The sequence below is a fragment of the Manacus vitellinus genome, unplaced genomic scaffold (genome assembly GCF_001715985.3).
Source record: "Manacus vitellinus isolate BGI_N305 unplaced genomic scaffold, ASM171598v3 scaffold_1_pilon, whole genome shotgun sequence".
Taxonomy (NCBI): domain Eukaryota; kingdom Metazoa; phylum Chordata; class Aves; order Passeriformes; family Pipridae; genus Manacus; species Manacus vitellinus.
Genome location: NW_021939396.1, coordinates 20880996 through 20908215, shown reverse-complemented (window position 1 = coordinate 20908215; position 27220 = coordinate 20880996). Strand labels below are relative to the sequence as shown.

The 27220-nt window shown below is 35.3% G+C and overlaps 1 protein-coding gene across 1 annotated transcript in view; it reads left to right on the top strand.

Moving 5' to 3' along the window:
- VPS13B (vacuolar protein sorting 13 homolog B) overlaps nt 1-27220 on the top strand; it is a 424315-nt gene that overhangs the window by 102712 nt on the left and 294383 nt on the right. The window contains exons 17-18 of the mRNA XM_008924039.2: nt 23629-23763; nt 24578-24751. Coding sequence (XP_008922287.1) covers nt 23629-23763; nt 24578-24751 — 309 coding nt within the window. The remainder of the gene's footprint in view (nt 1-23628; nt 23764-24577; nt 24752-27220) is intronic.

Here is a 27220-nt window from a genome sequence, read left to right as displayed (position 1 = left end):
AAGCTGCATGAATTTATAAGCTGGTCTTGGTATCATTCTCTGCAGCAATCTCAAACTCATTTTTTAATGCATTGGCTTTTTTAATTTCTGGAAGATGTACAATCTTGCAGGTTACAATTTACATTCTTTATGTGTTTAACATAATTATTAATACTAACTTCTTATTGTTTGCACTGGACTTAGGTAAATTGCATAGGATTATTTGTGCCTTGTCTATTAATGATGAAGTCTGTACTGTCTCAATGAAAAGGATGTCAAAGTTGATGAAGTTCTACATTCTGCTGTGCTGTAATGTGTAATGTGCCAAAAATACTTTGTGTGTTACTCTTAGAGGTAAAACAGCTGAATTTTTTCATCAACATCCCTACGTTGAAAATTTATGAAGCACGTATCTGCACTCAGCGTGTAGGTGAGATTTAGTCACTCAATTTTGAAGGAGTGAATAACTTTTCAAAAAGCAAAGTTTTAATTTCTTTTCTATGCTACTGCTATTTAGTGGTCATTTTAGAAGTTGTCACTACTTAGTCACTCTCATATGGTGAGATTTCTGCAGATACTCTGTTGTAAAAAATTCATTTGTTTTTTTTTCTGGCCTTAAAGAGAGGGGAAAATATCAACAGTCATCTGTTTTGGAGATGTAAAAGGAGAAATTGAAAGTAGGAGTGGAGAACAGAAACTTTTGGCTGTAGGAAGGTACATATGGAGATTTTGTTTACAAAGGGATCCTGCAATTGTAAAGAGTTGTGAAGCAAGCCTCTGTACTGTACAGCTGCAGGGGTATGCAGTGCAAAGAAAACTGCTGTTCGTATCCAAAACTATTCTAAGCATTAATATTATCCACGGTATAAAACCAGTTACAATATTTTTAGTAAGAGCCATCATGCTCAGCAGCTTGGTTAACAAGAGGATTCTTGGTTAACAAGAACAGTCCTTTAGCTGCCTCCATTTTTAATATTAGAACTGTCTTCTGGGCAAACAAAATTTGATCATCAGCAAGATTAGGAATAATCCTTCTTTGGCCTTACCGTACAGCGACGACATGCTTAGCAGAGGGAATAAAAAAAAAATTCCTTATACAAGAAATGAAATCTCTGTCTTCTTGTCTTTTATTTTAGACATTGCATTTATGTGTGTCTGTATCAGTATGGACATATTTTCTTAAGATTCACATGCCTTTTCAAGGAGTATTAGGGTAATATGTCTTCTCTTAGGGTAGCTTTGCCACCAGTGTTAGAAACATTTACTTCTTTTTAATTTGAATCACTGTTATGGAGTAAATTGACTTTCACAAATCATGCTAACATCTCTTTCTTTGATGTGCTGTTGTAAATAGTTTATGCCTTTTGTGTGGTCTGTCTTTTGTGTATTGTCTCCTGTAGCAATGAATTATAACCCAAATCTTTCCACCTGTGAATGTATTGGCAGATGTGTAGTTTCCCATGACAGAATGAAGCCTTTTGGAAGTTCGTGTATTCAACATCAGTTGCCATTTCATCTAGCTGGTCTACACATTGCTTCTGTGTACTCTGTGGAAAGTTTGTTAGTTACTATTTCCTCTGGGAATTAATTTGAAACCTATGTATGATTATTAATTATGCATTCTGGTTGGTGTGTTGAAAAAATTTATTTCCTGTGTTTATTGACATTGTCTGAAGTCCTGGGAACTACATTGTCATATGTTGTGTATCCACTCCAAGAAGTAGCTAATGCACTGTGATGTAAATGGAGAAGCTTCACTTTGGAATATTTTATTTATTCTATGATATGATTGAACTTAAAAACAATTTCTCCCTTGCTCCCCGGCTTATAGACATGTTCTTCTAAGCATGGATGTAATTTGAAATTTCATTATTGTGGTTTATTATGCATTTGCAGAGTAGGGGCTTCTTAGCACTGCAAAAATAATTTCTTGTTCCCATATGTTATAGTAGCATAATGGAAAGTCCTGAAAGAAAATGCAAGTTAAAGCTTAAGTTAATGTATCTTGTAGTGTGATCTTCAGGGAGAATGTCAGTTAGCTCCACTTGCCTTTACTAATTCTTTAGTGACTCTCACAAGATATCCTGTTAATCCAAAAAAGGTAATCAAGTTTTTCACAGTGAAGGGTTTAATAGTTGAGCTCAATTCGCCATGATGAGAAGAACCATGGCCTTGCCTCTGGAAGTCATAATTACAAATGAGTGAAAATACCACTGTTGCAGATGCAGTAATTTTAGTTTTGTTCCATAAGCAATTGCCCTCAGAGCTGAGTTAACTTAAATGTGGATAACCCAGACACAAACTGTAGAGAAGGGTTTGATCCTCTTCAAAAGTCGGCATAAAGAGAATCAATATTCACAGCAATTTCTAATTAGCATTCTTGCATGGACCCCTTAGCTCTAGCTTCTGCAATGCTAGCATATGTGAATTTAAGATAGGAATATACATTAAGTGTAGGCTTGAATATTTGTTTGTGGAGAAAGAATCTGCTAAGAAGAAATGTTCTGTGATGTGTGTTTCTTTCTGGGAAGTGGCTAAAGACTATTGAGCAGGAATAATGTGAGGTCTGTGAAAATGCATGGTAAAGAAGATTTGACATTGATATTTTTTCCTTAGATTCTGAGTATGTTTATTTTCAGAGAAAGACTTACAGCTGACATTCTTAGAATACAGTGTTCTGGACATGAATGCCATCTTTCCACAACTGTAGTGTATATTTGTGCCTGTAGGACAAAATTAAGGCAAATGAAATAACAAACATCCTTATAGTATTAATTATGTTCCAATTTTTCTACATTATAAAAGGAGATCTTTTCTGAGTATGACACGCTAAATACTGAATTAATTTCCAAAGGAATGTCTGCTTTTCATTTTTAAGATGGCACTGTATTTAATGCATTCTAGGCATCTGAAAATGATTATGGAAATGAGGGTATGTGATCTGAACTTCACTGCCACTTTGGTGTGCAGTGTAACTTGTGTTAAAGGCCATGTTATCCAACGCTTCTGCTAATAAAGACAGTTTTCTGTCTTTATCTCATTTTATTTCACTTTAGGAGGCTTCTGTTTTTATATATATGGAAATTATAGGCTCAATATTGGAAGTTTCATTGAGAGCTTCACTGTTGAGTTTTTCATGGTTTTATCTGGGAAAAGTGATTTGTCTAAAAAAAGTCCTGATAATGGGAAGTCCCATATCTTCATTTCCCTCCCAATGGCGCTCCCGTGCCCCACCTCCCAAGATCAGAGTTCTAATTTTTATATCAGTGTTTTTCCAAATATTTATTAAAATGTTTCTCAGTAGCAAACAGAAGACAGTAGCTCTTCTGATTTGGGCTAATAGAAGAGCTATTGCCATTTGCCTTTTCTCTTGTAGGTTGCTTTTGCTGCTCTTTCATGACTAATCTCTCACATATAAATCCCCTCACTCTGCTGATAACTATAAGTAGCAAAATTGTGGCATGATAGTCCCTTGGGATGAATAGTAGTGGCTTCTTACAGTGGTGCAATGTAAAATAGATCTAAACTATTGACCATTCCCCAGTTTACTGTTAACTAATTATGGTAACTGGAAAAGTTTATTAATTAACATTGCATAGTCATAAATTAACTTTGTAGAGTATAGTGTGTGAAGAGCTGCTTTTGGAAAGTTTGAGGGACTGAGGAGAATTGAGTTCTTAGCTTGAGACAACAGCTGGTTGGACTGCTAGAAAGAAATTAATTTTTGTCTGTGAGCTCTCTGTCTTCAATTCCAAGGGGAAAATACTATCTTTCATAGTTTTATTGATGTAAATAGGAGAATATGCAGTGTATTGTTATATAATGGACACATGTAGTCATCTTTAAGGATTTAATTTAGCTATACTTTAACCATAGATTTATCATTAATATGTAAATACTTAGAAGTGCTAGAGATGTAAATGGACTTTGAACAGTAATTATCTGTTTGTTTTTTCAAGAATTAAGAACAATAGAGGACAGATAGTTTTTATTTTGGTAAATAAGCCACTTAATTTCTTTGAAGATGTTGTACTTGAAGACTGGAGTTAAAGCTTTAGAAATCTATTACACAAAAATATCTGCCAGGAGAATTTTTTTTTCTGTCAAGACAGCATTACATTAAATCCACATTTCATGGACGTGTTATGGACGGAAACTGCTTATCAATGCACGTCTTACACAAGTATGTAGTATGCGAAAACTTTATCCTCTTTTCCTCTCGATAATCTTTTTGCTGGATCCTTGAGTAAGGAACATAAAATTGGAACTTTTCTTTTTTGCTTCAACATAAAAAATCACGCAGTTTATTTATTCAGTTATTTTGCTTTAAATAGTATTATAAAATACATAACAGTGGTAGTCGCTTACTGATTTAATTACCAGTAGATGGAAGAGATACAACTTACTACAAAAAAAGGTAAAATCTCAAAAATGAAGCAGTTGTGTACTTTCCAAGCAAGTAATACAGCACACATTTAAAAAACATAAGAAATGGTTTAATTTCATTAACTGTGGTCTAATGTGTTGTGCATCCCCCTCTTGGTAAACCACAGCGGCATTTACTGGCTATTGCTTCAAAGCACTACTGGTTTTCATCCCTTTTCCTTGGCCAAATGTGTCATAAGAGCATTAGCTGAAGTCTGGAAAACAGTTCTCATAGATTTTGCTTTAATGATAAATCTAACATATAGTGCACTTGCTGATACAATCAAGTGAATGGAATTTTCAAAATCTTAACTTAATGTCTTTTAAGTATGAAGCAATAATGTTTTTATGAAGTAGCTTTTAAATGACATTTGTTGAAGTGGAGAGCAGCTGGATTAGAAGGGTCTGTTTCTAAATGCAATCAGCAATGATCATAGTATCCTATTACAGTCACCCTATAAAATAGCCTTTATTTTAAGAAAAATGGGGGGGAAAAAGGTGGAGGTAGGAATGGAGAGAGAAGCAAGCATGGTCTGTGTGATACCCGAAGGGGTCTGGAATTGGTTACAGTTTGATAGTGTTGCTTCAGCTGTTTGGACAACAGTAGTATAGTTCTCTATATAGGGAGTTCTTTATCAATTTGGGTATAACTAGCCTTTTAAAATGTTTTGGAGATACAATCAGTATACATTTCTCAAGCATTTAAAGATGCAGGGTGGCTTTTCAATTGAAACATTTACCAGGATAGGATTTAACTAAAATAAAGACCAAAATTATAGAACCTTTTGCAGTTCATCCCTTTGTTTCTTTGTACTACAAAATCTTTTTTACTGCTCTTGATTTGTATCCATTTGTGTAAATGGAATGTATCTCTGAATAACCTGCCTATTTCATTTGACAGACTTTTTGAATAGGGAGAACATTTTCTTTGTTTCTCAAAGAACACTTATCTGTTAGTGATGGTGGGTTCTAAAATTTAAGTCACTAATGAGTCTCAAACTTTAATTTGGGAAACCATTGTATCCTTCCAGTAATTGTTTATTATTCTCTTCTTTAATGTGTAGTATCAATTGATTAACCACCAGCATTTTCTGTTGTTGCCATTTCAGCAGTAGCTTTCTTGCAGTAGGCAATATTTATATACTTCACTAAATTATCCAGGTCTGCTCTCTTAACATTGAGTAGGAGTGTCTTGTGTAAGGAGTGCATAAAAATTTTGGAGACACGAAATGCTCTGACTCAGCAGTGCTGTTGATCAATATTCTTGAACGGTTCCCAAGTGGGACTCTTACATGCTTCAACTTGGATTAATTAAATTTTAAAAAATGGCATGCTATCTGCAGCAGAAAATGAAGTTCAACAATGACTTTGTGCCACTAGATTTTTTCATTTGATTTGCTTCAAAAGGGATTGATACAGTCTTAGGCAGGATGTGATTAAGATATATGTAATGTAAGTGTGCCTAAAATCCCAGTCAGCTAAGGCAGGCAAATCTTTGAATTTCAGTTTTAAATTAAAAGAAAACAAAAGTGTAGATTACTTGATTGTGAAGATATTCTAAATATAGTTTGACTTGTGTAAGCAAAAAAAAGTACAGCTATCCCTGCCATCTAGCTGTATAGACACATCCTTCATCATAAGAAGTTTCCCTATCAGTTTTTTCAAATAAGCTAATTTTTCTTCCTAGAAAGGACCTCTTGTTGAAAGTAGTTGCTTGCCTGAGGTCTCTAGGCAAAGAAGAGGGTCTATGGCTTGATTTAATTGTACTGGAATGCAGTTCCTCAGGATATGAGAACAGGCTAAGGGAAAGTTGCATCATGATGGGTCTAGATTTTTAAATTTTTTTTTTTAATTGGAAAGGGTTATCTCAGAGAGCTCAAACCAGATTCAAATCCATACCTACAATAAGGTTAAGGCCAGATCCATATTTAGTCTGCTTGGGGAAGTAGGTCCTGATTTTCTTCTGGCTCTATAGGACTTTCCCTTTTCCAGAGCCCTACTACTATGTGAGTATTCAGTGCTCTCATTCTTTGTCTTGTACTTCTTACTAGGACATTCTACCCCTCACCTGCCCAGTAATGGACACCTGTGCACCATGCATTTGTAGTGCTAAAATACAGTGATACTCTTAGTGGAGCCTATGATTGGGTCATTTCATAGGTGCTATTGAAGCTTTGCTTCTGGAAAGGCTGAATCTGAGCAACTGGGCAGTCCCGGGACTGATGCGTAACACAGCAGTTGTTGTGGGCTTCAGTTAATCCAGATTGTTTTGGTGTACAAGCAGAAAACTTATTTTAGATCTACATAAATAATACTGTAATAGTTCTGTGATAGTTGTGTAGTGATTAATGTATATAATATTAATAAAACTATTACAAAACATGAATCTCCCCCTATCAAATGAATAAATGCCCCTGTAAGACTTTATATTTCTCTAGAGAGATTAATGCCCAGAAATTGGGTGCTTTTTTTACTTGAGGTAGGACAGGAAATACCTACCAAAACCAAACCAGCCAAACACAAGTTTCTGGCTGATAGATCCATATATAATCCATTATATAAATGTAATACCCAGGGAAAGCCAATGCCCTTTGTCCCTCTCCTTGCTCTCTTACCCTCTCAAATTTATATTCTTCTGTAGTTCATTGCGTAATATTAACACTTGCAACCACTAATTCCTCTCTTAAAATTTTTTGTAATATTCACAGAAACACTTTCTTAAAGATGTCCTAAGAAGCCACCTTTTTGGAAAAGCACAGTTTTGCTTTATGGACATCATGTTATTTTGCTCTATAACATGATCATCTTTAGCTCTTTTTAAAGAAAGATATTTTAGGTTTCATCTGAAGTAAGGTCGACTGATTTCTCAGAGGCTCTTTTATGATTATATGTCATTTTAATACAGTTATTGTTCTTTTGAATGAGGTTTGTTCATCAATGGTATAATATGCCATTAAACCTTGAAAAATGTGCCTTCAAACCATCGGTCTGTTCTGCCATATTCCCTTTGTTATTGTACCTTTGCTATGGACTCTATCTTCAGTTTACCAAATGAGTAATTCCATGGTTAAAGCTTTATACATGTTTTTTGTCGGCTGTAGATCCAAGATGGGTGCAAAATATGTATCCCTGAAATTGCAGATTTTCTCTTTTGATTCAGAAAGATAGTTGCTTGCATAAAAAGGAATAATTAACTTTGCTTTTCCATTTACCCTGTATCCTAAATAACGATTTTTTTTTTGTTTTGAAGTGTTTCTTTATGATTTTGTTATGGCATGTTTTAATGGCTCTTATACTGAGTATGGCTGAGTACTGTTCATCTCTGTATGGTGCCATGAGTGGCTTTTCAGCATTTGCTACAACCTGTTTGGCTTAAAAAAGCAGCTACCTTTATATGACATGAGGAAATGACTATGTGATAGTTACGTATCAGTAATTGTAATGATTAGATCTTATGTTACCATAATATTAACATAACCTTCATGTACATTTCTGAGCCGCCAGTAGTGATATTCCTGGTGGATGACACATAAAGGGTCTCTAAATGTCATTAGGTCCTGTTCAGGAAAGTGACCTTTAGGAAACCCCATCTCTTCTTTCGTGAAATGATGCAATTAACTTAATGCAGCAGGAGCAGTTGGGAATGGATTCCTGCTCATAGTGTTCCCAGGTGCTGCCAAGTACTGCTGTATGCAAGGAAAAACATGGTTATATTCTCAGTGCTGGTCAATGTCCACTGTACCGAATTATCGAATTGACATCTTCCTCCCAGCACATGGAATCCAAAAGAGCTGTTACAAGTGTGTAATTATGTCATCTTCAGAAAAGAGACCTATGAGTAAGATCTGGTAAATATTTGTGTTTCTAAACAAACACCAAAGAGCAGCAAGCACAGGTGCCTGCATATTTGAACTCAAAGTTTAGTGGATGAAATGTGTCTAGGATTGGTCCTGACAGTGTTCATAGTTTGTCATCTTTTCTGAGGCTGAAATACATACTGACAGTGAACATTCTGGATAAAACAGGTGGAAAATATTTTGGAAGTTTTGTTCATTTTCTTACTGATTCATTTTATTCTTGCTTTTGACATATGAAGTTTCTTTAAAAAATTGCATAAAATTAGTTTTACTGCTTTTTCTGGTTGATTAAAATATTTTTAACTTCTGTATATCCACCATGAAATTCTGTGAATGCTGGTGTCTTCTAAAGAGTGCTGAGAGAGAGTAATTTTGGTTAGTTTTTTAAATTTAATAAAATCATAGTTTAAATAAGCAAGTTAATAATAGTAACATGTTTATTTTGCACTTCTCTTTATCAACTGTTTTTAGGAGTTCACCTGTGATCTAAGCAGTTAGAGCAAAAAACAGATAGAAAAATCCTATGTAGTTATAGTAAATGTGACAAAGCATAATATATAACTAGTAAGAAACTTTGATATACTAACTCTAATTGATTCCAGCGATTTGTCTGTTAAAGCCAATGCAAATAATTGTAACATCTGTCAAAAACCAACCACTAGCATGAAAACCTTTTAACATTTTGCACTTAATAAACTATTTTATACATAAACTACCTTATTGTTTATATTAAAAACTAAAAAATATTCAGTCTGTTCCAGCCATTCTAACAAAAACTTTAATAAGTAGACATTGCATAAAAATGACACAATCCAGCAGTTATTTGGTAAGGCCAGCATAATCATAAATTTACCATCCACGCTTTTCCAAAAATACTAACCCATATTGTTCTCCCTGGACCTGTTGCAGGGATGACTAATCCAGCTGCTGAGGTCTCCCTTTATGTGTTTGATGGAACACTTGGCTTGCTAGACTACAGCTGTGTGTTTATGTGCAGTGCACACCTGCAGGGGCCTGACAAATAGCTGTAGTATGCAGAGTATACAAAATTACCCTGGCAGTGCTGCAAATAAGGAAGTTTCTGTTTTGAAGTCCATATGTGTGTGAGCTTGAGATGCCAGCTGGGGTATTTATGTTGCATTGCACAGATGTAAAACTGCCAACTGATTTTATACCAAATAAAGGCTAATCTTTTTATACATACTTGGTGTCAGAGTTATGAAGTGGTACATAAGAATGTTCTCACGACTTAGCTCTTTTAAAATAAAAGCTGACATTAAAAACGCTCGAACTCACAATATGCATAGACACTAAAAATAAAAATGTGCTGTATTTACTTAGATATCTACTGTAGCATGGTATCTTAAGCATTTTATTATTAGTGATGTATACTTATTAGCTGCACATAATCAGGACTTGATTTATTGTATGCATATACACTACGCTATATATTCTTTTTTTCCAGGAAGTCACTTCAGCTCTATGGTGAATCTAGTTTATGGGTTCTGAAATGGGAAAGCCCAATTTATAATAACTAATTGACTTGAAAGCTTTGCTTTCTTATTTTCAATTGTGTTTGAGCACAGTGATAATTTTTCATAAAATATAATACGTGTTTTGAAAATTGTTATCACTGTTAGTAGACCTTGCTTGTAAAGATACTTTTAAAGGTAATATTTGCTTCCAAATACTAAAGAAATTCAAATGAAAGCACTCTTGTCATTTGCTTATTCTCACAAATAGTACAGATATAAATCTTGATAGTTTGATCGTTTTAGTCAGTATCTTGACTTTTGGTATGAAGTGGTTGCAAAGACAAGAAGGTGAAATGACCAGTTTGTTTTGGGTACTTAAGTACTGCTTACTTAATCCTTTTGAAATGCCTAAGATGAGGGCTTAAGGGAGAGAGGATTAATATGCAGATGTGAAAGTGGACAATTTCTGTGCTTCTGTCTACAGGCTGTGGAAGTTCTCTAGGCACTTAATTGCCTTTTCAGGCTTAACATGCTTTCCCTTCGATTGTTTTTTTTTTTTTCTCATTACTGTATGAAGCAATTTTAGTAATGTTTTTAATTTGTTGTTTGTTCTGGGCTAGTAAAACATTTGCAAATGTGTAGAATTCATCTGGCTTACTCTGTCACAATGTATCCTTGAAACACTTTTATGCTAAATGTGTAAGAACAAAGGAAGTGGGAGCAACATTGAAGTGTATCACTATAGAATGTGTCATAAAGGACTGGGAAATTTATTTTGCTAAATGTAATGCACAGTTTAAAAATGACTAGCTATCACATGCAGCTCACCAGGCTGATGGAGCTTTTTTAAATGAAAAGAATTCCATACATACACACATATGCATGCACTCACCCTGAAAGATCTTAGGCTTCTTGTACTTAAAATGAACATCTGCAAGTATCCTCCAGAAGCTCAAACATTATCCACGTTCACATGGCTCAGAAATGCAGTTTTTGGATTACTGAATTTTAGAGCAGAAATCTCAGGCAGTAATATTAGTTAGCCAAAGAGTTAATGAGGTACTGCAAGTAGAAGGAGAAGTTGAGCTGTACCCCCATAATTCTGCAGGGGCATGTTGTCTTGGCTAACATTAGAAGTGTGCCTGTGAGATGCTCATACTAGCATTAACTGCTGGGAACTTGTCTTTAGAGCAGAGAGGGCTGGGAAGCAACAGAGAATGCAAAATCTAAGTGAGAAATGGAAACACTTCAAAAAAAGTTGCTTCTACTAGATGAGTATATAAAGTCTTAATTGTTTTTATAGCCTCTATTTAGGAAGTATATGTAAGACCAAGAGAGCAGAATTCCATTGGCAGTTGAAGAAATATGTTGCAAAGATGGTTCAGTTATTTTGCGGCAGGGTCAGCTCTCTTATAGAAGGATATCACTTCAAACAGATTGCCGCCACTGCAGGTTGCAAACACACAACTGAAGGCTTCTAGTTCTCAGCTCATGCACAGATGTCTTTCAATAAGTTTAGCCAGTAATTTCTTCAAATTGCTCAGTTTATCAGCAGCACATGTCATCAATCCTGGAGTGGTTGCTCAAGTCAAACTACAGAATCCGTAGCTTACAGACACAGCTGCAAACAGGTGAACAGGCAGAAAGTAATTTGTGCAGCTTGGTGGCTGTCAGACAAAAGACAGACAATCTGTGTTTAAAACAGATTGCAGGCCTTGCATGAGCCAGACAAAAGGGATTTCTACAACTGCAAATAATTCCAGGGTTAACATATTTTCCTTTCTGCCATTAGGTGATTTGTTAAAATTGGAAACAATGAGCATTATAAATCTATACAGAAACTAGAGATAAGATGAAAGAGAAAAACAGATCACTAAATAAGTTTACATCTTTCTGTTGAAAAGCTTACAACTGGTATTCATATAGCCCTCCTTTTTATAAACTAAGCTGAGCTATAATACTTATAAGGACATTTAATACAGACTTGAAATTATGCTAAGGATGTCTAATTGCAAAAGAAACAACAGTGTAGAAAGAGTAAGTTCACAGTATTGTTCCCATGTATTAAAAAGTTGACTTTTTTTTTTTTTCCTTTTCAACATTTCCCTTGAATATCATTCTAAGATACTGTGAAGATTTACCAGGATTTAATTTTAACTTTGAAGTCCTCTCTTCCTCAGCTATTTTAATAATGGCTAAATTTCTCAAGATTTACTGTCCTAAGTATATCACAGTTAAAATTTGTAACAAACAAGCCTACTGTAGTGCTAACCTAATTAGAGTAAGTTAGAAAACATGTTCTTCCCCAATCACAGATACTACCTCAGATGTGTGACTACAGAATATTCCTTCCACTGCTCATGAGCTCTGTAAACTTGCCTTGACCTCAAAACTTCTACAGCCTTCCATGAGGTACTAATCAAGCTAATGTAATATAGCCCTTCTTCCTGTTTAGTTCAATGAGTATTCAGTGAGTACTTACGTGCAATAATATTGATGGGTAATTCTATGCCTAGTTTAAGTTGTTCTGGCAAATTTATTTTCCATGTTATCTAAAACTTACCAACATAGAGATATGTGCATGGAAGAAGATGCAAAAAGTAACTGTCTACTTTAAGGTGGCATCTGTTTTTGTGAAGATAGAATTCTGTGCGTAGAGGATAAATCAGAAGGACACTTCGAAAGACATGGAAATCAATGTGTTTTCTGTGTGTAATATACACACAGAACACACAAATCCATGTTACAATGGATTCATGAATACAATTATATGATTCTGGTTAATTGTGCAGAAGTGTTTACAGAAATTATATCAGTTTTCCTTCAAAAACCACTGTTGCCTTGTTACTGAAAAAAAATTGAAATATGTTCTTTTTGTTACAATCATGCCTATATTACATACTTGAGTACAATATGAATGTTGTTGTAATTGAAGACAACTGTTCTTAGACTATTCAAGTTCGTACTATTATTAAAATACAGTACTAAATTCTGCAGGGAAACCTTCTGCTGAGGCTGAGTTCCTTAAGTTACTCAACTACAAAGATGTCACAAGCATGTGCTTTAATAAGCTATAGTAAAGAAGTACCCTTTTTCATGCTATTTTTAACAAGATGCAAATTCCAAGATTAAATTGTGTCCTTAATACATGCTATGTTACAGGACTCCATGCATTTGGATTTTCTTTTTTTTTCATCCTAATAGACAGTAAGTTTTTTAACATTTCAAAAATTAATCGCACTAATGGAGATTTTCTCTTCTTTGGCTGCAAAAGATTATATGCTGGCTTCTTTCTTTATAATACTGACAGCATGTGTATTGCTTGTTGGTTGTGCAGGGTGTATGCTGCAGATTGTAGCCTGACATTGTTATGATGTTCCATGCATGGGCTTTATGTATTCACTGTGAAGGTGAGATCATCGTCTTTAAAGGATGGTTTTAATTTGTGTTGGTGAATCAAGTGGATACTGTATTTAAGGAGGGGGGAAAAAAGTGTACTCATGCAGGTTGCTGTCTGCAGTCCAAATTGCTGATCAGAGAGTCTTTATACACATCGGTAATGTGCTGTGCAATATAAGCTGAAATATATTCCACAAGGGAGGAAAACGGAATAGGTTACATACGCTGTTCCTAAGTGCAATGAATATAAAACTCCATTACTCACTTTAAGCAGGTGCTTTTTATATGAGGCTTTAAAGAAATATAAAACTGCTGGTGAAATGATTGGTTTGTACAGACACGACTTAACTTCCAGTACTTTGACCAGATAAAGAGGCTAAAAATATTTCTACAAACATTTCTTTAATGATTTCAAGTATTAAAGGTTAATATCCTCCTGGTGTAAGAAACTGCCATTCCATACACTAAATGTATTCTTTTTCTTTAAGTCCTCGGTAGTTGTATAGGCTGTTTAAAAGAAAATACAAACATGTTTGTTAATATCAGAGCATTGGGTTTTTAAGTATATACCCTAACAATCGATATTTAAATTGCTGGGAGGAGCATAGTGATATAAAGAAATGCAGTGCGATATAGAAAACTCTGAGTAAAAGTGATACTGCGGTTAGAAACAAGACTCTTCTTTAAAGACAGTGAGATCTCGTCATCTATGTGCATGGAAAACAACATGTAAAGGGTAACCCGAGATCTTTCTGGTTTTTAAAGCAGCATGTGTTCTCTGAGAAGGAGAATCATGGAGAGATTGTTCAAGGTAATACTGATATATTGTATTTTAATCTTTCCATATAATGTCTGTCATATTTTACTTATCCACCTTAATTACTGTCTTCCTGCCATTGCCTACTCCTTTACACTCAGTGGTTGAAGCAGCAACTTCTGTTTTCCATCTTTTAACCATGCGACTGCTGGCTTTCTTCACTTCCCAACTGAAAGATGTTAATGTTCTCTTTTGCTTCTCCCACTATCCCTGGCATCTCAGGAAATTAACTGTTAGTGATTGCACCTTAGATGTTCTTTATTATTTTTTTTATAATGCTGTTTCTGAACACATCTGCCCTTCTTTTGAATTTTTATGGACCTTTGCAGTTTCTGTACTTAAAAGATTACTGTGTCCATCCTCTAGAATCCTCAACTTGTTAACCTTTTTACTGGTCCATAACTGTGCTGTCCTGTTAATTCAGTTATCTCCAACTGAGCTTGTGATAGATTTCAGCCATTGGATATTCTGTTTGACAGCAAACAGATGACTGGGTATCATGTGTGTTACAGGGAAGCTCATAACCAGCTAAGATCTGGCACTTCTTGTCTTTTGCATAGTAGGTATGTTACATAGCACTATGCAGTTTGCATTTGTTCTGATGAATGAGGCTTTTTAAGGGTAATACAAACTCCTAGGAAACCTTTATTAGTTTTATAGTTGCTAAATAGCTAATTTGAGTAGATGCGTCTTAGAGAAAAGAGCTCCACAGCCGCAACAGAAAGTGATAAGATCTGGGATGAGCTAGGGTTCATCTAAGAATGTGTCCTTTCATCCTACAATTTGCTTTCCTAGAAAGTTTATCTTTAGTTCCTACCTTCCTTTTTACTAAAAGAAGACTTATAAAATGAAGGTTGTATTCCAGAGCCTAAGATATAACGAAACTTATGCTTAGTGTGTTTGAAGATAAGCCAAATCGAACTAGACTTGGTAGAAAACACAGTTCATGTTTTTCGTGATCAGATTAGCATATATTAATGAGAAAAAGTCTTTTAATATACTTTACATGTTGAGATTTTGCATGAACTATTATTATCCTCGAATACAGCAAAACTACTTTGTTTGAAAGGACATGTACAACTCAGATGGAAGCAACCAATTGTGAGTGCATGCTTCCAAACAAAGACTGTGGTGCAGGGAGTGGAATCTGTGAGCTCTTTCCTCTGTCCCTCTGTCAGTCTTTGTTTTTTTCAGGATCTTACTTCAAATACTTAATGGTGAAAGTTTCTCAAGTCCTTATTTATCTGTATCCTGGAAGCATTTGCATCCAAGTAACTTTTAGCATTTGTCTACTGACAACACATAGGTATGTGGATTGATAAGACATGCTTTTTGAGAGTTAGAAATCCAGACTGATAGGTTTTTTGCATTTTCTTGGAAGACAAGTTATTTTGACACATTAACTTGGGCTTCTTCCATTTTTTCTCAAATGATACAGCCGTATCTGAAATGCAGCTTTTGAATTGTGCAGAAAGAAAAAATGATCCTTTTCTTTTTCTGAACCCCTGTTTACAACAGCAGGAACTGTGGCACTAAAGCCACTTTAATCCTGTGTCCTCACCAGTGTCATATTGCCAAATCTAAAATAATAGCTTCAGTTAGGTACGCTTATAATTATTGATGCCTAAATAGCCTGAATGTTAGCAATAATGAGGTTAATAAGTTGGCCAAAACTACACTTTCCACACCAAGATTTTAGAGCTATTTGCAATATTATATATGTTTAAAGATGGAAGTATTCCTTTTCTAAATGTTGGCTTTTTAGATCAAAAGGAGCCATAGTCCAGTTGGGGGTGGGAGAAGTCTGGCAGTGGGGGATGAGACTGAGGTTTCTCATGGCAGAGAGATTGGTGATTGTCCATGTTGCCCAGGCTTGGCCTCCCCTGACTTGGGGGATGCCAAGGGCCAGCTGCTTGCCACTCCATGTCATGCTCACAGGTCTACTGTTTGAGCTGCTACAATTTTTCCCTCAAGTTGCTGAGGCAGGGCTGTTCCCACCTTGTTTCCCTGCTCTCACAGCACCTCAGGCACCAGCTCTTGTGCCTACGCCAACTCCAGTGCATTTTTTTGCAGCAGATTTCTTTCACAGAATGATTGCTCCTAGTGAAGTTCACAGCTTCCATCACCACACTCCCTGTCTTTTCTGTCCTGAAGACACTTATCAAATAGTACATAATAGTAGTTGAAATAAATATTACTTGTTAATAATCACACATGAAACTTAGCAGTCAGTGTGCAACTCTTGCCAGTTGCTGGCCAGTTGTGCTCTAGTCAGTGTTAGTACCATTGCAGGTGAAAACAGCACACTGGGAGTTTCGGTAGGTCTATAAGGAAATATCTGTATTACTAGAAGAGAAGAATGATAAAATCCTAGTTAATTAGTTAATTAGTGAAGATGTTATCTTCACTGACATCACCTCCAGCTGTGCTGTAAAGAGCACCTGGAGAAGGGTGTTGGGTCATCCCATCACATCTTATGGTGAACTTGGCAGTGTTAGGTTTGCAGTTGGACTCAATGATGTTAAAGGTCTTTTACAACCTAAATGATTCTGTGATTCAGGGATTCTTTGCATGGATTTTGTTTCTGTCCCCTGCACTGATAATGTTTCGGGATGGCCCTTGTCCTTTTGATAGTTTGTGGTAGTAAGTTTGTGAACGTTTGCTGGCCAACCTTAGTACAGTGCGTAAGGGGAGTTCTGAAACATGTCCCAGCTCTGCTGTATTTTCAGTGGTAGCTGTTTAGCTCTTCTGTGAGCATTCAAAATTAAAGCATTATTTTGCCTGACTGGATAATCGCTTAAAACAGATTATCACTAAAGAATTATTCAAAGGTGTTTCTTACCTTGAATGCCTTAAATATATTATTCCAAATGTTCTATGCTTTCTTCAATATTGGTTTTCAGTTTTTGAATCACAGTTTTCTTATTTACCTCTCCATTTGAAGCAGGGCTTTAGAAAAATCAAGAGGCTTTTGGATTGAGGCAGATGGGGAACTATTTGAAGGCCATTGTGTAGGGAGTCTTGAAATAGGAATGTAACAACAGGGTTTTGCCTGTTTTAAGTGACTCTCCCTGTAGATGAAATGCTGCTGTTATTTAGCAAGCTGGGAAATACTTTGCAATATGTAAATCTCTTTTAATAATGGCAGTCCTACATCTGGTTTAGTGTTCAGGCAATGGAGAAGCCTTAGTTTGTTTACAGACAGTTTGAGGATTAGAGTGGTCAGTTAGAGAGATTTTGATATTGATCTCCGAGGTGAAGACCAGTGTATGACTGGCTGTGTGCTTGGCCCTGAAATCTGCCTGTGAAAATACTGAAACTGTGTTAAGAGGTTCATTTCTGCTGTATGTGCACATACATGTGGGTTTTGCAGCTTATGTTCTGATGAAGAGAATGGTAGACACTTACATTGATAAGTATTTTATCACTGTTGCCCAAGAGCAAAACAGCTTGACCTTTTTTAGAGTATTTCACACTGTCACTGAATTTCACCTTTTCATGCATTTACTTTTTCTTTTAATACTATGGTGGAAGAGAAATGAAAGCAGAGCTATTTTTTAGGACAGATTTCTTTTATGTGTGGAACTGTGGCACAAGAAGCTTAAGACCGTAGAAAATCTGTCTAGTTCGCCATGCATTGGAGGCAAGACAAGTCTACCGAAATCCTTTTGTTATTGCCGTGTTAAGTCTTGGGAGTGGGTGCAGATGAAACAATAATTTCTTAGAATAGACGTATGTAGACTAAAAACGGATTGACACAGTTACTAGAAAATAAGGAACTATGATAATCAGAATAGGAATTGTGATGCTAAATAAAGCTGAGTTAGAAAAAACCCCTGAACAACTGTCCCTTGAAGTTCCTTCAGATAAGCTGCCTGAATTACTGTTTTGAGGAAGAAAGAAAATAGTAGCCTGTGAATGTCTGTGTTAGGGTTGCAAAATATGATCTGTAGACTATGGTGATAGATTAAAAATGTGCAATTGTGAACACAGTAAAGATGCTTGAGGAAGTTCATCACAAAGATTTAATTTTACTATGAAAGAAACTGAGAAAGTACTTATAACCTAGCTTCTACATTTTAGAAAAATCTCTTTTTCTCTGTTTTCCAGTTTAAAAAAAAGAGGGGGGGACCCCAAACAAAAACTCCCAGTTTATTCTCTTCAGGTGATGTGTATGAGGAAGCAGAATGATCGAAAGAGATAAGAGATAAGTGCTTTGAACGTGAGAAGTAGGACTGGTGCCAGTTAGAGCTGGTCTTTCTGGCTTCTGTTACATTCTTATTATAAGGAGGAAATAATTAAGTTTGGTTTTATCTTCAAGTTCCTCAGAGGTGCCATCTCTCTAACCAAGTTCAGTACTGACTTTCAGAAGTTCTTACTGATGTACTCCTTAAGCAGAGACTGAACACAAATGGGTATTGGGAGAGAAATGAGGTTTTTCTAATGCTTCAATTTGTTTACTAGCTTTTTTGTGTTAGTCATGTAAAACCTAAATATATGTTTCTGTGAAAATAATTTGACATTTTTTGTCTTGATTCCAGTAAGACTTAGGCCTAAATGTTATTTCATTTGGTTAATAGCTCCTTACTTTTATTCATGGGTTGATCTTTTTACTGAGTTTGCAATCATTTTGAGAAGTATGTGATGGCCTTTTACTATAGAATGTTGCCAAGCCATAGTTTATTGGTACTTAATGCTTTAAATATTGAAATTTTTCCTTCTGAGGCCATAACTTAAATATGGGGACAATTCATGTGGAGTCACTTCTAGAAGTTTTAGTTATGCCTTATTCATTTCCTATTTCATATTTTTAACTTCTCTCTTTTATGATTTTTCTAAAGAGTTACTTATTGTATTTTGGGGATTTGGCAGCACACAGTCCTGACTGTTGTCCTCAGAATCAGTAACATACCTCTTTTGCTGGTTTCTTGTCTTTTGTGACTGATCAGTTTAGATTTTGTCTCTTTGTTTGCTGGTAATCATTGCAAATTCACCTTATCATGAACAGATTGGCAGAAGATGTGTAGGTTGTTGATAAAATCACTAATTGAGTAATGTTTTTAAACAGGTCTTAAATTAAAGGATTGTTCAGCATTAATAGGTTTGTTAACAGAAATCCTGGGCTGATCTATAAAGACACAGTTGTGACCTGCCTTTAGGTATTTGGTTCCCCTCTGCTTGCGCATAGAATTCTCCCCAAATCTTTGTTCACTAAGCCTAGCCATGATGATGATGACATAGAATGACATGAAATGTAGGAACTCAGGGCAAGCTATGTGGCTAGGTTATGTACACAGAACAGACCAAAGCTGACCATAATCAGAAAAGCTGGGAGTAGGATGTGAATGTCTAATTGAAGGTGTGGGAGAGCCTTCCTCGTCTGTTTGTGTTTCTGGAGCAGAATGGCTCTTCAGGGTTATTGTGCACAAGGTTTAAATTGTCAAGGTTGAGTAGATTTTAAGTTAGAAAACCTTTCTGCCTATTTTTGGCTTCTGCAGTACAGAAAGAACAGCTTTCTAGATATTTGGTGATGTGTTTTATTCTATGTGTCTGAATCAAGTGAAACAGGCTATGTTTGATCCCCAAGTATAAGCACAGTGTATATATATTTATATAAACATATACCGATATTTTATATATATTTATATGAATGGATATAGATTTTTATATATAAATTTATATTTATACTGGGAAGGAAACACTTGATTTGTATTGCAAATCATTCTACAATGGGCAAGATGTTTCCAGTAAAAAAATTGCACATTTAGAAAATTGTAATTTTTGTCTGGAATCAGCAATGGGTTGTATTTAATGGAGACAAGCATATATATATATATATATCTCACTCTCACTCTCTCACTCTCCATAATGTCTTTAATTACCCTGTTCCTGATGAAAATACTAAATTAATTGGAGAAAATGTGAGTCGTACTAAAAAATAAACATGGCTGCCCCGTTCTCCAGTTTTGATTCCACTGAGCAACCAAGTCAAGTAAATCGCAGTAGTGTTTCCCAAGGAGTGAAGACAGTACAAATTCTAGTCTCTTGTCTTGCATTTTGGGAATAAACCTTTCTCACGCTTCATGTGCAGGACGTTGAATTTGCATAATGTTGCTGTTGGCAGTGATAGATTTGGTTTTCCTAGTTCCTCTTCAAATTCATGCTCAATGTCTAAATTAAAATGCTGGTATGTTTGTCTCCATACTAAATTTGAGTTAGTACTTGAAGGCATAAAGCATTTCTTATCTAGGAGTTTGAACATCTTCCTGCTCAATCAATCCCTTGAAATGGCACTACTTCTAAAATGTTAATAAACATTGAGGGGAGGGAAAGAAGCCCTAGTCTTTGCTCACTTAAACATTTGTTTGCTGAAATAGGTGTTTAAGGAATATTTAATTATGTTTACAATTGTTGAGACTTTGATTTTATGATAATATTATTATGATGAAAGAAATAATAAGGGAGAATATTTGGGAAGAACTATAGTTACAGGGTAGGAAAGTACAGATAGTCAGAGGTGTAGGGAGGAAACAAGGCTTCTTTCTTCTCCATAGAGCAGCTTGCCAATTTGACAAATTTATGAGGGATGATTCATAATTTCCAAAAATTTTCAGAGACTGAAGAAAATGTGCTCCTATATTAAACCTACTAATTATAAATGGTTCACCAACAGTCTTTAAACTTTCTGTACTTTGAAAAAGGTACTTGTACATTGGCAAGGGAAATCACGATAGGTTCAAGTGATTTTTGTCTTTGTGATGAAAGTCTTGTTAGGTATCTTAAGCTCCTTACTGTAGACTCTGAATAGGATTTCAGTAATTAATAAATGTGTTTTCTGAGTATCCTTCAGTCCAGAGCTGTGAAACTTGAGAAAAATTCTTTTTTTCTTGCAACTTCTCCTTGATTACTGTAGAGTGTGGTGGTTATCAGGTGCTAAAGCTGAAAGCTGGTTGCCATTTGCCATCAAAGCAATGCAGTAGAAAAGGAGGGGCATGATTATACTGTCTTTTCCTAATGCTTTTCTATTTTGTTTTCATGCAGTTAAAAACAATGGAGGAAGTGTTCATCCTATCCCTGTAAAAGATGTTCCAGAAAAAAATTGCTTATTACAGTTACTTCTTCATGTTCTTTCCCAGTTTCCCCAGCAGTTACATCCCTAACTGCTGGCTGGGTGAAAAGCAGTGCACTGGCTCTTTTGAGCTGGCGGTCATGAATATGATGACTGGTCCGTTAACAGGACAAATGTACCTACATTTTCATAAATATTGTAGAAAATAAATGTCTTTGATAATGCCGTCATATCTTGCTGAAATTCAATGAATCCAGAAGTTATTTGGTGAGGGAATAGAAGTGAACAGAAAACCAGAAACAAATAGGGAACACAATCATGTTAAACTTCATTCCTTGTTTTCAAATAGGATACTAAAACAGAACATAAGTTACGCATGTAACTAACATGGAATATTTTAGGCTCAATGCAGAGAAGTTGTCCAGGGTAGTGCATCTAAAAGTGGACTCCATTATGGGAATTATTTAGTTTTAAAAATACTTATCCTTGCATAGTGAAGAGAAATGTATCAGACATACCACCTTGTATTTTCAGGCAAAAAAGAGTTGCTGAAAGATGGAAACAGCAAGAAGCTACCAGTTTTGAGAGGACTTAAAAGATGAGGGTCAAAATATGAACTCGGTTTGATTTGGTTTATTGTAATATTGACTGCTACTATATTTTATAAACTTTGTTTTGGAATAGGCAGAAAATGGAGAAAACATTTTTTTCTTCTTTTCCTTTTTTTCCTTCTTTTCTTTTTTTTCCCCTTCTTTCTTCATCTTTTTTTTTTTAATTTTTTTAAAAACAATGACCTCTATTTGCACAAGTTTATAGGAAGTCTGAGAAGGCAGAAATGCCTACAGATACCCTATCTGCTTTTGACAAATTCATATGTTGTGTCAGATACCATCCTCTAGATCAAATGAGATTTTCAGCTTTAAAAGAGGATTACCCTGAGCAAGAATGGGAACGAGGGTCTATTCACAAGACTAAAACTGATCTTTCAGACTGAGAACCAATGGAGTGTTGTAAAGGAAGGCATACAAATGGGTTTCAGTGAGCATTCTTTCAGCCTGAAGCCTTCCTGAATCACAAATTAGGAAAAGGCTGGACATACCTTGAAGACAATTTTGATAAGAAAGTATGCATAGAACGTGGAACCTACTTGCAGACAGCATTGTGCTTTACTAAGTGCTGTGTGTCCCTTCATATGCTGCTTCTTTCTTCATATCTTGGAAAGTACTTTTTATTCAAAATTTATTTTAATGTCTTACCAGAAAAAAGCTTAAATATATGTCAAGAAGACTGCTTGCTAAATGATTGTATGTGCACTACCAAATACTCTTCAATGTTTAGGAGCTGAAATAGTCACTAAGCACAATTACCAAGTTTAATCTGAAACTTTTTGTTTCCTGTAATTTTTTTAGGATTTTTCCCTAGTTAATATACGTTAAAGGTTTTTCTTTTGGTTAAGTCTTTGAGATATTTTTGCAAAAACCTAATTAATTCATTCCGTAGATAATATTTTAAGTTTCTTTAATGTGTGTAAGTATCTTGCAATATGTATCAAAATACTTTAATTTTTTACCCGATATTCCATAATGCTTTCCTTGCATAATTACGGACTTTGGAACAAATTCTATGTCACATATGCGAGGAAATGGTTCCATAATTATACTAATGTTTGCATAATTAACAAGCTGCTTGCCAATTTTAACTGGCAAATTCCAAGTCACTTCTGCAAGAGGGGAAAAAAGCATAAAAAAGGTAACTTCTGTTAGTTTTTCCTCTCATACTTCTTACAGGTGTTGAAACTATTTATTTCTAATTTGCAAGTAAATTTATGTGTTTTTTTCTGATAGGCAGAGCTGTAGAAAATAGGAGGGCTGGTTTCCTCCACCTATGCTCTGGGGCTGTTTTGGGGGCCTGCCCTTGAGCTCTGCCAACATATCTCAGTCCTGGCTTGCAGATCCCCTGCTGCTTCTGCTGCGGTTCTCAGCAGCTCTTCAGAAGTGGCTGCCAATAGCACCGATTTCTTCCAAGTGGTGTAGTAGTTTTCTGGTGCTTACAGATGGGCGCTGAGGAAAGACCACCAAAACTTATTTCCACTTGTGACCTAAGGCAAGGTTTGAACTCCAGTTTCCTCTGAAAAATGGCAAGTGTGCTGTTGGCCTTCTGTACTGTTCAGCTGCATGGATTTAGTGCTTTACATTGCTACTGAGTAAAATGCTGTTGTCTAATTTAAAGCTGAAAACACTTAGTCATTTTAAGATCCTGAAATGAAATGTTCGTAATAAAAACGTGGAGAATAGTTGACATGGCACTTATAAAGTGAAAACAAAAGTGTATGTGTGTATATATACCTATTTGTTATTCCAGTTTCTAAGTGGCCTTGTGTATTTTCCTCACAGTATCTATATATATTTCATGCATAACTGTTTGTATTAAAAAGCCCATACGCAGCATTCTCTCACTTTCATTTAAAAACTGTGAATCACAACAAAAGTGCTGTAAGAACATCTAAGGTAGATAATTAAAATATAATTAAGTTTAAATGCCTTGGTGAAGGAATATAAAAATATTTAAATTCAACAGGCTAGTACATTTGCAGTTTTCTTTTATTAGGTGTGAAATCTAAGAATCCCCTGCCAACTCTTGAGGGCTCAATCCAGAATGTTGAATTGAAGTACTGCAGCACATCATTGGTCAAATGTGCCTCTGGGACCATGGGATCAATAAAAATTTGTGCCAAAGCCCCAGGTATGTGCAGCTGGACCATGTAAAACTTTATTGCCTGTATAGGAGAATTGGCCTTGCTTTTTACAAGGAGAGTTACTGAAACAAGAATTTACTCATTGTTCCTATGAATCAGAGAGGGTTTTTTGTATTCTGTTTTGGTTTTTTTTTATTATTATTATTAAGTATGTCATGATGATCCAGCCTTGCCCCAGAACAGTCAATTTTTACATTAAATCAAAAATATTTTTTTTTCTGCGGAGACAAACATTAATCTAAAAGCACTCAAGAAATGGGAAAACCAGAGAATAGTTGCACTTGGCTTTATTCTTAGCATAATTTTCATGTTGATTGTTTAATGTCTCTTTTTCCATTAAGAATGCAAGTATGTATTTTGCTTGTGAAGTTTTAGAGGGCTTTGTGGTAATTATGTTTTTATTTCTTTAATAGAATTTTTCTTGAAGAGCATGCATGAACTTGTCAACATCTATGATACCTTCATATATAAAGGCAACTAATATCAAGAACATAAAAAATTTAGTGTATTTAAACATTACCATGAACTCAATTTAAATATATTATTAATAAAACATTGTAAAGGAAATTACTGTTTTAAAGATAATTGGTTATTTTATTTGAAATCCTCCTGGATGTCAAGGCATTTACAGGATAAACATTAAGTTGTTCAGTAGTTTATATGATACTGCTCTTTCAATTTCCTCTTTTAATTCTGTACTCACAATGTTAATAGCTGTTCTCTTTGGACTAGTGAATGTTTATGTGTTGAAAATTTATCTTGTTATACTAAAAGCTGTAAGAAGTCTAATCTTTATCTTAGGTGATGGTGGAAAAGAGAAGCTGATTCCTTTAATTCAAGGACCTTCTGACACCAGAGACTTACACAGCAGTAAATGGCTCAATGAGAGTAGAAAGCCAGAATCTCTTTTAGCTCCAGATCTGGTAGCCTTTACAATCCAAATTCCACAGTATATGGACTACTGCCATAATTCTGGTAAGTGCAAAACTCTTGTTAAGCTGATATCACATCCCATTTTTCCGATCCAATGTAATTTTCAAAAGAGGGGCTTGATATAAAATGTGCCAAATGTCAAAGTATCTTTTACACATACTGCACACATTATAACTTTAGCTCACTGTGAGACAAAACAACTAAGAGCTGCATTTTGATGTATGTCTTCTTCAATAAGGAATGCTTCATTGACTTTGGTTGCCTTTTAAACCATTTATATGGAAACTTTTGTAAACTTGGAGGTTGTGGGGGAGGGGGGAGCAGGATCCATGTTGAAAATATTAGCTCTAGTCTTTCTTCCTGGTTGAGCTTCTTATACAGAAGTTGACATACCAAATTCAAAATGATTCTTATAAATTTGCAGCATAATTTATTATTAAGAATTTGTTTATCATAAAATTTGTTAAAAATAAAAAAGATATTTTTAAAGTGCTACAGGGCACACATCTGACCTCATCAAATTTGGTGTTATAGTGGATTTAGATGAGAAGTTAATAATTTTGGAGAGTTGCTTGGATAAATTTAAGGGTGTTGTTGACTTTGTGGGCATAAATTCTTTTACCTGACATTCTTATGGTTTCAAGTGATCTTTAAAGAAAACATTAGTCTAAGCAACACTGACCATTTTGAAATGTGTCTAAAGTTATTTAAAATAACTCTCATATGGTTTGTGAAATATACATGGAAATATGTTTTGCTGTCAGTATGGTGCTTGTTACAAATCACGGTTTCGTGTTTTTCAAAGCTTATTCTGTCGCCACGCTAATCAATGGAATCAAATGGAGGGGGAAACAAACCCCAAAAGTATCAAGGTTAAGGAAAGCAAAAGAATTAGCTGACCCAATATTATGAAACACAGACATAACTTGAACAGTGTGCTTTTTTCTCTATTTTTTCATCTGTAATGGTTGTTGAATGTCATTAGTCTGAAAAGTAACAGTGAATTTATTACCGTCATTGTAATTTTTATGAGCATATGTAAGCAACACTTGATTCTTATGCAGAGTAAATATTTGTAAGCACTGTGCACTCCAGCAGTTGTTAGGTTATTTTTTCAGTAACTGTACTTGTATGTTTCTTGGAGAGCATCATGTTGGAAATGATTACAGCAGTGTTTTTGTAATAATTATCTTCAGTTCCTGCCCCTAAAACATTGCCAAAAAGCAGTTCATGATTCAACAGTGTCTGAATTACTCAGATCCATTTTGAAACAGAAGTTAAAATCTCTTGCACCTGTTGTCTCTCTTAAATACCTTTTGAATGTTCATAATAACAATATTTATTGCTATTGTTAATTGTTGCATTTCTTGCCTTTTTCAGTTAAATTTTCTGATTTTTGTTTTAGAATATTAACTACATTTTAAAGGATCTGTGGATACCTACCTATACTGTAGAATGACTGCTTTTGTTATAGGTCACAGGGTACATTTTAGCTCGTCAGTATTATGAATAGTCTAATTAGATAGTGGAGAGACCTTGATAGGTTGTGACAGGAGGTGCCAATGAGAATTAAGGCACTGACAAATGTAGTGCTGGCAGACTTACATGCAGGGACTCTGAGAGGCAGAACACAGGTTTTGTAATAGACTAGTGTCTGTGGTACCTGTCTTGTAGATGAATGGAGATGCATTACAAATGAGAAGATCTTAGAGTTGAACATTTACTGGACACATCACCCACCCCTTCAGTGTCTCAGGACAGTTGTATTGATCCCATGTACTCAATGACATTCGCTAACATGCATGTTCAGACTCTAGCTCTGCTCCTCTAGATCTGTAAGGTGGCATCTGTGTCTGGTGACAAATGAGGGGGAAAAGCTGACTGATTTGCTGAACTTTGGTTCCAGTCAACAGGAAGAGTGGCATGCTGCAAATGATTTTTCTTTTAAACATAAATTAAACCAGGAAACATTAATGTTTCAGTTATTTCAGGTTCTGTACAAAGGGTCAGGGAGTTAACAAAAGCTTTTGCTTTCAGATACACTTGCTGAAGAAGCTGGGCAATTTAATACAGGAGATATCACTATTCTTTTTGTTACAACTGTGAAAATTACATGTAGGGAAAACAGGAGGTGCTTTGAGAGCATAAAAATGCTTTTACTGTCAGTTGCAGTCACTTCTGGGAGTTCAAAAAGCTATACTGGATAATTTCACAGCAAAAACTCATGCCTCAGGAATACAAGGGTTTAGAGCTGTACTACTGAAGGTGATTGTGCAGTGCTGACATTGTGCTGTTTGTGAAATTTTTCCTAAAAATGTTGTCTGGAATAGGAATTTGGACTAATTAATTTATTAAGTTGACTAGAAAACAACTTGGTCAAAAATCAAAGCACCTGTTTGGATATAAAATGCTAAGGAGGAGATTGTGCAAATGGCAATGGTTTTCTTGAATAAATCAGGGCATATTTACCTTGGGAACAGGCAGGGGACTATTCCTCCTCCTTTCTTTGTT